The sequence below is a fragment of the Penicillium crustosum genome (assembly GCF_028827405.1).
Source record: "Penicillium crustosum strain IBT 35664 chromosome Unknown utg000002l_segment0_segment0, whole genome shotgun sequence".
Classification (NCBI taxonomy): Eukaryota; Fungi; Ascomycota; class Eurotiomycetes; order Eurotiales; family Aspergillaceae; genus Penicillium; species Penicillium crustosum.
Window position 1 is genome coordinate 3,306,112 of NW_026623123.1, and position 12,304 is coordinate 3,318,415.

General features: G+C 49.2%; 5 protein-coding genes across 5 annotated transcripts; 1 reads left to right on the plus strand and 4 right to left on the minus strand.

Annotated features, from left to right (window-relative positions):
• Positions 1-239: 239 nt before the first annotated feature.
• Positions 240-987, minus strand: N7487_004756 (GPI anchored serine-threonine rich protein; the record flags this gene model as incomplete). Its single annotated transcript, XM_056872503.1, has 2 exons — positions 240-399; positions 428-987. The coding sequence occupies 2 exons, from the start codon at positions 985-987 to the stop codon at positions 240-242; spliced, it is 720 nt and encodes a 239-aa protein (XP_056730223.1).
• A 2,178-nt stretch (positions 988-3,165) lies between these two features.
• On the minus strand, positions 3,166-4,829 carry N7487_004757 (aldehyde dehydrogenase; the record flags this gene model as incomplete). The annotated part of the gene is made up of 4 exons (XM_056872504.1): positions 3,166-3,310; positions 3,401-3,843; positions 3,903-4,296; positions 4,375-4,829. 4 exons carry the CDS (start codon positions 4,827-4,829, stop codon positions 3,166-3,168), a joined length of 1,437 nt encoding a protein of 478 aa, XP_056730224.1.
• A 610-nt stretch (positions 4,830-5,439) lies between these two features.
• N7487_004758 (protoglobin family protein) lies at positions 5,440-6,490 on the minus strand (the record flags this gene model as incomplete). Its single annotated transcript, XM_056872505.1, has 3 exons — positions 5,440-5,935; positions 6,043-6,316; positions 6,376-6,490. The coding sequence occupies 3 exons, from the start codon at positions 6,488-6,490 to the stop codon at positions 5,440-5,442; spliced, it is 885 nt and encodes a 294-aa protein (XP_056730225.1).
• A 2,017-nt stretch (positions 6,491-8,507) lies between these two features.
• N7487_004759 (putative hydrolase) lies at positions 8,508-10,774 on the minus strand (the record flags this gene model as incomplete). The annotated part of the gene is made up of 7 exons (XM_056872506.1): positions 8,508-8,927; positions 8,988-9,128; positions 9,187-9,402; positions 9,464-9,870; positions 9,926-10,110; positions 10,166-10,382; positions 10,438-10,774. 7 exons carry the CDS (start codon positions 10,772-10,774, stop codon positions 8,508-8,510), a joined length of 1,923 nt encoding a protein of 640 aa, XP_056730226.1.
• Positions 10,775-10,868: 94 nt separating this feature from the next.
• Positions 10,869-11,186, plus strand: N7487_004760 (uncharacterized protein; the record flags this gene model as incomplete). The annotated part of the gene is made up of 1 exon (XM_056872507.1): positions 10,869-11,186. The coding sequence occupies one exon, from the start codon at positions 10,869-10,871 to the stop codon at positions 11,184-11,186; it is 318 nt and encodes a 105-aa protein (XP_056730227.1).
• Between the last annotated feature and the right edge of the window lie 1,118 nt (positions 11,187-12,304).

Consider the following 12,304-nt stretch of genomic DNA (forward strand, 5'->3'; position numbering starts at 1 on the left):
CATTAGGACATGAACTTCACATTACGCAACCATAGCTGAAGAGAGATGCGAGAAAAATAGCAGACAAGAAGAAAACATGGTATGAGACGGAAAGTCAGCCCAGGGACAGAATCCAGAATGTCCATATCAAGATATCAATAAATTAAGCTTCATGAAAATAACAAAAACATTATTTCTGCGCTTGTAGTAGAAAGAAAGAAGATGCCACTGGCACGCGATTCCATTTTAATAGAATGCGCTTAGAGGGCGAAAGCAGCGAGGACACCGGCCATGACGGCACCGAAGCTAGCAGCGTTGCGGCCAGCGCTGTTGAAAACAGGGGAGGAGGCCGAAGGAGAAGCAGAGGCGGTGCCGCTGGGGATAGCGCTGGTGGTGAGACGGATGGAGCTCAGAGGGGTGCTGGAGGGGGGTCCGACGGGGGAGACACCGGTGGCGGTGACCTTGGGGGCGGGGGGTGGTGGCAGCAGCGGTGGTCTCAGTCTCGGGGCAGATGGTGGTGGTGATCTCGATGCTCTCGATGACAGTGGAGGAGGCGGGAGCGGAGGCAGCGGCGGTGGTCTCGGCAGCGCTAGTCTCGGCAGCGGTGGTGGAGCTGGAGCTGGAGCCAGCTGCGGCAGAGATACCGAACTGGGTGGAGTACTGGTACTGGCCGGTACCCTCGACAACGAGGAGGAGACCGTAGTGGGTGACGTCGGCCTCGAGGTCGGAGCCGGGGGTCCACTTGAACTCGCCGCTGTTGGGGATGGACTCAGCGAGAGTCTTGAGGGGAACGACGTTGGTGGAGGGACCGCGCAGGAGGACCAGGGAGATGGGACCAGTGGTGGTGGGGGTCCACTTGATGGTGTAGGTCTTGCCCTCGTGAACGATCTCGTTCAGGCCGGGAGAGGTGATGGCATTGCCGCTGGGGTTCTGGCTGTAGTCCGGAGCAGTGTAGGCAGCAGACAGAGCCACGAGGGCGGAGAAAACGGTGGCGACGGAGAAACGCATGGTGATTTAGTGTCGAGATTGACAAAGAGTGACTGAAGTGGGAAATATAGGAATGACTATCGTTGAAAAACGAAAAAAAGGATTGTGAAGAGGTTTAAGAGAGAAAGAAGGAAGAAAGAGGGGAGGCGAACTACATTTCTAGCTTGGAGACACATCCAGGTGGGTCGAGACTAAACCCCAAGGCCATAGATATCCCCACCTTCATTTCCTCGCCTACATTTTACTTTTTTTAATTTTTATTTTACCTCGTGTGGCTTTCCAAGGTTGAGTTTTAAGGATATTCCTTGTGTAAATACTCCGTATTAGTTCAACTGTTGACCGATCACAATCATCCTATAGGATATAATACTGTATATAGAGTACACGGCTGTCATCCTTTCGTATATGACAGTCTCGTGCTCCAATTATCATCTTGTCCTCGTGGGGCATGCAGGCCGGCTGTGGCTCAGATGTTATTGTAATATACCAGTGTGTTACAGACAGGCACGGGGTTTTAATTGGTGGGCAGTCCGGAAGTTAATTTTATTCCTAATAACGGTTGACCCTTAATGTAGAGCATGTCCCGAGATGTAAGATTAAAAATACCACTTAACTGGGGCCAAGGAGAGAAGAACTTAAATCTAAAGGAATGTAGGCACAGCCCTGGGAGCTAATAATATACTCCGGTACTCCGTACATAGTAAAGACCTCGGGAGTAACTGACATATTTGTTTACCTGTCAAGCCTTTCAAGGAACCTTGGAAAGTTCCAAGGTAACCCCTCAATACCGTGGACCCATAGCACCCTTCCAAGGTTGGCGACCACAAAACCTTAGGTTGGGACCTGATCCGAGAATTATCCATAATTGCCACGGAGCCTCCTGCAGCATCTCGGTTATTATTTATGTTTTACTACTTCGTATGTAAAATTAGATAGATATTATTTTAAGGATTCCCTTTTATTTCTCATTACGCCACCCGTGTTTAGGAAAAAAAAAAAGGATCAAAGTGGTGGGAAATTTGCTTGATTACAACATTGCGCCTTCAAGCCCAGACCCTATGACAGGCGTCGTACAGGTATTGTATTGAAATCCCTCAATGCAGCACAGGGCGCAGTGCCTTGCAGGTGCAGGTACCATGTGTCTTTTCTACACGGGAGAAACGGGATTTCAAACCTAACCTGCATGCAGGGTTTGATTCTGATATTCACTGATATTCACTGATAACCACGATTATCACGACAATCACATCATAACTCCACACCGATAGGCCCGTGCCGTATCAACAATCGCCGATCCCACCGGTTCATCGAGGGGTGTGATGTCCATGGGAAAGATCAACAGCCTATACAGTGATACAATGATATTCAGGAGGTCGGAGTTTAATGTTGGTACAGTTATAGTAACTAAATAATATACGGAGTACAGTGTTGTTTAATCGTAATCGCTCATTTCCCAGAATTTAAGACAGGTAAGAATGAAAAATAAAAGTAAAAATAAAGAATGGGTTTTGTCTCACCCGGTGATTTGCCGTGATTTGCTACGTTCTTTGTGCCTGAATTTAGGGTGGGACTTGTGTCCAGCGCCTTGTCCGCAACTATCGATGTTCAAAGGTTTCTTTATCGGGTCTGAAGGTGGGAATCCCACTACACGAGGGCTATTCATAGGTTCAAGTCCTTCGTTTATTACAAAACAGGTATACCTAGGTATTTTTAGAATTCATCTGAGGCAAAAACAGTAGATCACATGACCTTCAGCCTCATGGCGAAGGTGAGACAGAACTAAATCGAACTAAATCGGAGGCTCGGAACCAAAAAAAAGGAGAAAAGACCGAAGTATCCGGTATAGCTGTATGCTACGCTGCACACTGGATGCAACACAAATCACACACCGCGAGTTATAATTCAACTCGTTTACATGATAATAAGCCGGGTATTCGGACCGCCTCTTCCTAGAGGCTCCTCTAGGCGACGCCATAGGGCTCCATCATTGGCTACATTGGCTGCAAAGTTCGGATCAAAGTCAACTAAACCCCAACTTGGCCTCCAAATAAGCCCAGAACAAGCCCAGTCAACACAACTAGGGAAAGAGTCGCCCGTAGCGGCCCAATCTTTCCGGGGGCCAAACGGACCCAAAACGGACCCAAAATCAAACAGGTCTGCTATGTATCGTCGTAAAGTATGTACCTGTGCGTCTAGCCTTTATTCCTTCCAAGTAACAGTCTTAGTTTGGAGGAATTCATCGTATCCAGACTTTCCTCCGAAGCGACCAAAGCCGCTGCTCTTCCATCCTCCGTGAGGGAGAACAGCCTCGTCGTGTACAGTCAGAGAATTGATATGTACGGCCCTAGAAAGAAAAGAAAAAAAAAGGACAAAAGTTAGCCTCACTCCAATCTCCACCATATGAGGTGATCGTATTCGCAAGTCAAAAACCCACCCTGAATTAATTTGCTTAGCCACCCGCAACCCCCGGAACAGGTTGTTGGTGTACAGAGCCGCAGTGAGACCATATTCGGTATCATTGGCCAGGGCGATCGCTTCATCTTCGGTATCCACCACAAAGAGAGACACGGTCGGACCAAACGACTCGGTCGCGTACATGTCCATCTCCTTGGTGACACCGTCAACGACGATCGGCCGCATACCTGTGTTAACGGACTCGCTTGCATTGGCATCGCCGAATAGCAGCGTAGCGCCGCGAGACACAGCGTCCGCCACTAGCTTCTTGTTCTTAGCAACGGCTGCGGTGTTAACTAGGACTAGCGCGGGCGCATCCTTGCCGAACAACTTCTCAGCTGTCTCAGCAAGCTTCTGACGGAACTCATCTGCAACCGAACGCTGCACGACAATCCGCTCGGTCGACATACAGATTTGACCGGACTGTGTATCGCTTGTCAGTATGTGATTGTCCATGTCTCGATCGAATCATCACTACATACGTGCATGAAGGATCCAATGGCACAGTTCATGGCAGCCTTGTCCAAGTTCGCATCATCCAAAACAATCGCCGACGCCTTGCCACCCAACTCGAGCAGCACAGGCTTGATGTATTTGCCTGCGGTTGAAGCGATGATCGAGCCGACCATCGTGCTACCGGTGAAGTTGATCTTACGCACAGCCTGGTGGGCGATCAGCGCGTTGGTGACGGCCGGGGCGTCGGAGGGCTGGTGGAAGATGACATTCAAACATCCGGCGGGAAGACCAGCCTGACGGAAGATGTCGCCGAGAGCCCAGAAACACTTGGGTGAGAGCTCGGAGCCTTTGAGAACGACAGTGTTTCCAGCCGCGAGAGGGAGCGCAACGGCGCGCGTACCCAGAATGAAAGGGGCATTCCTGCGATTCAATTAAAAAGAGTTCCAAGCCAGCTGATAGATTGCAGTATATGCCACAGATCGGATCCACGAAGCTTACCATGGCGCGATTGACAGAATTACTCCGTACGGCTCCTTGTATACGATGGCCCCCTCGCCCTCACCGCTGACATTCGGCGCAATACCCTCGATCGTGGATATCCGACCTGCGAACTCTTTGATGAAGAGTACACCCATATTGAAAGTGGCTTCTGAGAAAGGTCGACCGGCACCGGTCTCCTCGCGCTGGTACTGGATCAATTCCTCTTTGCGCGACTCCATGATGTCGGCGGCCTTCAACAGAATGTCGCGGCGCGCTTGTGGCTTGGTCTTGCTCCATGCGGGGAAGGCAGCTTGGGCATTGTCGACGGCACGGTTGGCATCGTCGACTGACACGCCGGCGCAATAGCCACTCAGCTCGCCAGTGGCAGGGGCGTGGACTTCGAATTTGATTTCGGTCTCAATGGACTCATTATTGATGATAAGCGGGGTCACCGCCTTGTTCGATTGGGCCATTATGAGTGTTTTGGGAGGAGTTGAAGAAGGATAATACGGGAGGATATCTCTTTAATACAGAAAGGGACGGGTCTCTTTAAATGGAGGGGCTGAGTTGGTTTAATAGGAGCTCTGATCTTAACCAAATAGAGGGGGTGGGGAACAAAGGGGGCAGACTCTTATAGCTCACTGTTCAATTGAAACCGTAGATCGGCTAGTTATGTCCGGGGTATGGGGTCGTTATTCAGCGGCTTAATGGAATTATCTCCGGTCTGTCTGCGGATATAGAATGCAAAAGCTTCCTTCAACTACCTTGAATAACAGCCGAGCTCGGTAGTTGTGGGGGAAGAAAAAGCTGACAAAGCCGGACTCATTCCGAGATGAGATCATTGAGATGAACAAGACGAATTAGATGAACGAAACTAACGAAATGAATGAAATGAATTAGAGATGCCCAGGTACTAATTTCTTTAAAGATCTTTTAAAAATTATTTTCACCCCGTCTATGCTGATCCAAGGTATTTCCAAACCCCTAGACTACCAAAGTCTAGCCCTATCATCCATAATCCCTAATCCCAAGCGCCTTGAAAGATGCAAATCATGACCCGCAAAAATAACACAGGGGGCCCCCTCAATTGGCCCAAATCTTCGTCTCAGTCGCATTGCTGCTTTTGGCCATTTCCGCGAAAGGACACGCCGACCCCCTGGAAGTAGTTGACGCGTCTCCTATCGTCGTCGACGGCGCCATACTATTGATAGAAGGCGCTATAGAAGGTGCCACGCCACTCGAAATACTGGATCGGTCATCCTCGGTCGAACTACCAGAGCTGCTGCCAAGGATCCGCTTGTCGCCCAGGTATCCCTCCTGGTCATCGGCGTCATTGAATAGAGAAATCTCATCCGCGAACTCCTCGCCATCGCTCGAGTGGTACCGAGCGAAGAGATCGTTCTGGATCCAAAGGATCTTGTTGACGGCACGCACGAGCGCGATCTTGCGTCGCAGCGACAGGTGAGGGTGCGATAGCATCGCTTCAATCCAGATGTCTTGGATGTACCCCAGACATACCCCGAGGTGGATGTACTCGATGTTCAATGGTAGCAGGCGTGACTGTCCGCTGTGCATCATGCTGCGTAACAAAACCCCACATTAGCACGTTGCACAAGCACGAAAGCTTGACCCTCCTGGGATGTGGATGTGGGAATGGAAAGGTGGGGGCTTTGTGTGTGAACTTACCCAACCTTGTTCAAGTACCGCCAGAAATCCATTGTGGTCGGGTCTTGGCATAGACGCGTCAGGTACCACCGAAGGAACATCTTGCGTCGCTTGATTTTCGGTGTCTCTTCGTGGAGATACTCCTCTTCGGGCTCAGTCTCGTCGGCTGTTGTTCGTGTGTGGAAGGCCCGAGATGTGATGTCATATTGGAGAAGCTTCTTATATACGAGGTTGACTACTGCCGGGATCAATTGCTTGATGTATTTGTTGCCGGTCAAGAGTGCTTCGATATCGCCTGGGGAAACATTAGTATCTGTGGGGTGATTCTAGGATCGGTTTGTGGTAAGAACTTACTGGAGTTGAAGTCGAGGAAGCTATGGAGGTACTTGATTCGCTCTTCCAGGTTTGTATAGAGCAGCTTCCGGTCGACATGCATCGGGTTAGGACCCGATCCCATACTGCGATCCATGCTTCTAGTGCTGATATCTTCTGGTATGTATAAAATCGCCCTTGGCGAACGGCTGGGGTTTTGTCTGAAAGTGTTGGGAGGAACGAAGTGTGGAAGGGAGATCGGAGATCGAATATAAAAAGAGAAGACAAAACTGGGGAACCTCGTGGTAAGCTGGGGGATGGGGTATTTATACCATGGATGCGCGATGTTCAGATTACTCTGTTCACCGTTCTTCTATATTGTATGCAATTACGAAGTACATTGGGAGCCACCGAACAGTGAAAACACATGCTATCGGGGATCCGCTCTTGGCAATTCTGGAGCTAGACGATAGGTGACTTTTACCCAGAAAAGCGACATTACCCGATTTCATGCAAGGTCCGTAATATCAAGCCGAGATTTTCCTTAAAATACTTTATTTCATCGAGCAAGCAAAGTGCACATGGTCGAATCAGACCACAGAGATGACTCAGTCACTATCCAAACCTTGGAAGTGGAGTGACCATCTAAGCATGTGTGGGCTGATCCCTGTAATCTCCAAATTAGGCAAAAGAAGGAAAAATCGAAATACACATAAGCCATTGACGGCACACGATCCATGGCTACCGGGGCTATCAGGCTCGGTAACCTGAAACAAGCGACTTTGGAAATGTAAAGAGTACTGCAAGCTCAATCCTAACAGGCTGGAGTTTAAACCTCTCTTCGTTTTATATCTAGTATACGATCAGATGGCGTTTTTGGCATGCATGCAGGGCATAAAACACCAAGATCATACATATCAATTCCGCGAACCATTGCCCGTGCCATCAAAACAAATGAAGCATAAATCGGAATGGATAAATCGGCATTTCCATTCCACTTTCGATCACTGGCTACAAACATTCAGGCTCCGCAACGGGCTCAACGGTGTAGCCTGGGACCCGCGATGAAGTGGGTTCCGTTCGGGTCCGACTGGGTTGCGGATCTGGTGATGTTCGGGTGCCTTAGGATGTACTCATAATAGAGTACCCCATACGGAGTACATAGATGTGCGTTAGTCGTCATTTGATCGGAATTTAAGTTTGGATCCAAGATCTTGAGATCAACCAACTTGAATATTAAACATCTATGACAACACAATTGGCCTAGAAAGGCAACCACAACACCCCTGGACAAGAATATCCTTCTAGAAAACACCGACCTGGTGGATGTGTGGGTCTGAAGGAATGCATAGTTCTCAGACGGACTACCAATAGGGGACAATAGGGGACAATAGGGGCAATCGGAGCTAACGGGCAATAGTGTGGAAAAATCAGCAAACACATGCATATCAAGCGAGGTAGACCCTAGTTAAATCTATTAAAACACGAACCGGTGTCGTGTGATGGTATGGCCTGATCGGGAGGGCTAAACGGCTGGTGGGTAATGGCATGATCAATACGGAGTAGGTCTGAGAAAAATTTATTAGAAAGATGAAAATTTTTCACTCAACCAAAGGGGCCGAAAAAAAGCTTGAAGCCCCTCGTATTGAGAATTGATTCTTTTAATTCTCCAAAACGATAGATCAGAGATGATTCCCTTTATCTTCTTATTTCCTTAATCTCGGACGTTTCGAAAAATTGCCGCGGTAGACGATCACTGCCGCCTTAGTGAGGGCTCCTCCTACTTCTTGGGTCTAGAACAGGGCTGATACCCCTCTAGACGCGTATCCATGGATTAATCGGCTCCAGGGCCTTCATACCATGGTTTTGTGATGAAACTTAATCTAATTTGATTTCTGGGGAGATTTGATGGTGACAGCGGCCCCGCGGCTGTTGAAAATACCATCAACCAGTCAAGATGCTCCGAATGGAAATTATGAAACAGGGGCGTTGGAAGAAAGTGCTGATCTTGATCTCCGATGCCTATCAACGGTCACGGTAGATCATTTATGATAACACCGGTTATCCATTTCGGGACAATGAGCCGATATAAGATTATATACTCCATACTCATCACATTCATCCAGATAGCCTCGGATGGCGTAGTGTGTCCACTAAATACATTATGAGATTTCTCAAGTCGTTTTGCTCCGTGCGGCGGCAGCATCATAGAGAGCCTTAATATCTGCCTGCCACTGCTTTACGTCGACTCTTGCCACGCGGCGGTCATACGTAATCAGGCCATTGACCTCACCCTCGACATCAGTAGTCTGCGTCCAGACGCCCCCACTGCATGCAAACAGGCGGACCTGATCCTCGAGTTCATTCAGGAGCAGGTGACTGCGATAATTCCATGCCTCAATGGTAGTGTCGATTTCATATGTTTGGTCGATAGTATTGATGGCTGCCTGGTTGTTCCAGAGATGCTCAATGGATACATTGGTCCCGATCCCGCCAAATTCACCTTGGAACCCAATCCGAGTGGGGTCGTATGGGCTCGAGGGTGTGGAATAGAAGGGAGTGCCGCACTGTGGGTTTGCGTAGTGGTGGTTATCCTAAGACACGTTGATTAGCCACGTGGTTCAGCCACAGGGGAACCTTGAAAGAGTGCATACACTAAAGTCTCCAGCGCCGTGGTCGTCCCAACCAGTCGTCGAGTCCACAAGCCGAGTGGGGTCCAACTGTCTAACCCGCTCGGTCAGCTCGAACTCAGGGTAGTATTCTGTAATCTGGCCCCAAGCTTCGTTGTAAATGACCTATACATAATGGTTTCCGTCAGAATATCTCTTGCTTTCACCCAACAGCCTCACTTACCCAAGTTACAATACTGGGGAAGCTCTTGAACTGGTTAATCAACACATCCAATTGACGAGCAAACTCAGCCTGCTGCTTCTCGTCCGGTAGAATAGTAACCGAGTTGCCGTTTGCATCCTTCTTAGACTGCAGCGGGCGCAGGGAAGGCATGTCTTGAATTACAAGCAGACCTAGCTCGTCACATGCTTGATAGAACAGATCGGTTTCGACTTTGATCTGCATTCCACAGTGTGAGCACAAGGAACCATGGGATATGATGTAGCATGGCGACACTCACATGCTTGCGGACCATGTTGAATCCCAACTTCTTTAGCATCTCCAAATCGTACACCATCGCCTCCTTACTAGGGGGCGTGTATAAACCATCGGGCCAATAACCTTGATCCAAGGTACCGAACATGAAGATGAATTCTCCATTGAGCAAGGGCCGCTCGATTCCGTCAATCTTACCCCGGGAGATTGTGCGGAAGCCAATATAGCTCTCCACTTCATCTTTGCCAAGTTTGACAGTCACGTTGTACAGGTCAGGCGAATCCGGGGACCAGAGCTTGGGCGAAGATACGGTGAATTGGAATGGCTCGTTAGTGGGGCCTTTGTGGGTTGCAACAGTCTTGCCATCTTTGTGGACAGTGACCTCGGCCTGGGTGGATGTCTCCTTGGCGGAGCTGTGTACAGTGATGTTTACTACATGCAGTCAGAATCAAGCAAAGATTTCCACAAATTAATCCCAGACACTTACCTTGACCCTCCATGTTTGCGTCAAGATCGAGTTGGGTAATGTGGTTGGATGGGGCGGCCTCAAGCCAAACAGTTTGCCATATACCACTGCACGGGGTATAAAAGATGTGACTGGGTCTCAGGGTCTGCTTTCCAATGGGGATAACATAGTCGCCACTGTCAGTAGGATCATGTACGAACACAAGTCTATATGCAAAGTCAGCTTTGCAAGCTGGCTGCGTTGTGAACCTGGGATGCTCACAGCTCATTCTGCTGATCAAACTTCAGGTATTCCGTCACGTCTACCGCGAAACGGAAGTATCCGCCACGGTGAAATCCTGCCTTTTGGCCATTGACAAAGACTGTGGCTTCATAGTCTACAGCTCCAAAATTGAGTACTGCCTGCTCACCCTTCCAAGAAGAAGATACTTCGAAGGATGTTGAAAACCAAGAGTACAAGGCCGAATCGGCTTGGATTCCTGCGAATATTTGTTAATTATCTGATGATAAAACACCAAGCAGCGCAAGACCTACCGGACAATCCACTCTCAAGACACGACGGAATCAAAACATCCTGTGCAAGTTCTTGTCCGAAAGGTGGTTGCTGAAGAGCATCGAGGCTTGCAGCACTTTGATACTTCCACACCCCGTTGAGGTTCTTCCATTCAGACCGTTGCAGTAAGGGCCGCGGATACTCGGGCCATGGGTTCGTTCCGACTTTGTCAGTCCATGGTGTTGTCAGGGGAGGCTCTTTAAGAGAGTAACCCGCACTGCGCGCCTTGTTTTGTTGGTGCTTTGTGCCCTCATTGCTAGGCAGAGCTAAACTGGTCGCCGCCAGGCACGACAAGACAAAACTCTGAACTAAATGCATATCGATCGGAGTCACTCAGATCTTCCGACAGAAGTACACGCACACAACAGCGATAGTACTGAAGATCTTCGGAATAAAAGATCACATTCTGGCCATGATTCGGCCAGTCCCTGGATTTAAATACATCGGACCCTACTGCGCGGGACTAACAGACTCATGGCACGGTGCTTCCCTGCATACAACATATCCACTTGGCAGAGACGCCCCCACAAGGGCTAACCCCGCAGCAAGTACACAGGACGCCGAGAAATTTGGATTCACTAAGGATCGCGAGCATTTCGGCCGCTGGCTGGCGTCTGACCACAGGGAGTATCATTCACTGCTTGGCGTTAGTGACAGCGCAGGAGCCAAGAGCAACAGCCAAGAGCTGGCGGGCAGCAACGATGTCGATGTGCACATAGTCAACACATAACCCTTCGCAAAGGGTGAGCTGAATATTGCCTGCCACATGAACTCATATTGTGGGCTCCCAAGACAATGCGGAATTATCAGAATACTATCGACACACAATAATAGTCCCTCCACAGTTTTCACAGCTAAACTCAATGCTCGGCTCTAGAAAGCGACAAATCACGGCAGTGATAGGTATTCCGTGGAGCATTTCTCGCCAGCAAAACACGGGTCACGCGACAGAATGTTCGGTTTGTGCCGACTATGTCCAATACCGCGAAAACTCAACGCCGATCGCAACACACGGGCGACAGCCGATCTGTCTTGTTGCATACATTTCCCGTGCAAGGGAAATCAGGTTGCTTGCTGTCCCATCCGTTAGCCGAGATATGCAACTCATCCAAATATCCAAGCCAAGTCTAAGAATGAAGTCATGTTTACATGGAATGATTCGATCTTGCATTGTTAGTTCACCCAGCAAGGATCGTGTTTCCAGTCCAATCCCTTGCGTCCGGATTGCATGGCACACCATCGTCCCCACACCGAGTAAGATACATATTTGATTAAATGGTCTAGCCACGATCTACTTACTCATCTACGATATCTGCCGAGGTCATTCACTCACTGTTCATAGCTGACCAACATCGCCCTACCCCGCTGTCTCCGACGACGTGGTAGCTTGACGTTGTATCAACTTTCAATTTAAGAATACGAAAGGCCGCCCTGCCCCTCCGAGTCTGGCTTGGCGCGACGATCCCCTCTTCTCGATTGGCGAGTTGTTTATCCGGTTGCTTCCTCCACCGAAGCCTAAGGCTGTGGCTGTGGCTGGTTTTTGGGCTTCGGGGGTCCTCCGCCTCCGTTCTTCCCCGCGTTCTGGGAGCGGGGCTTACGGTGAGTTGAATTGATGTTCCAATCAAATATTCGGAACTTGTATAATGGTGTGATAGAAAGGACAATTCCAGGCTTTTAGGCCAACAAGTCCATTTGTATCTTCTTAGTTTGGGAAAAGCTCCGGTGGGTTGGATCATGTGTCCCTGACCGATATATAGCCTTTCCTTCCTGGTTAAGTATTCATCCTGGTAACCAAGGCTCACAGCTAGTAAGATTAACCTCGCAATTCTCGAGGTAATAACAAAAGCA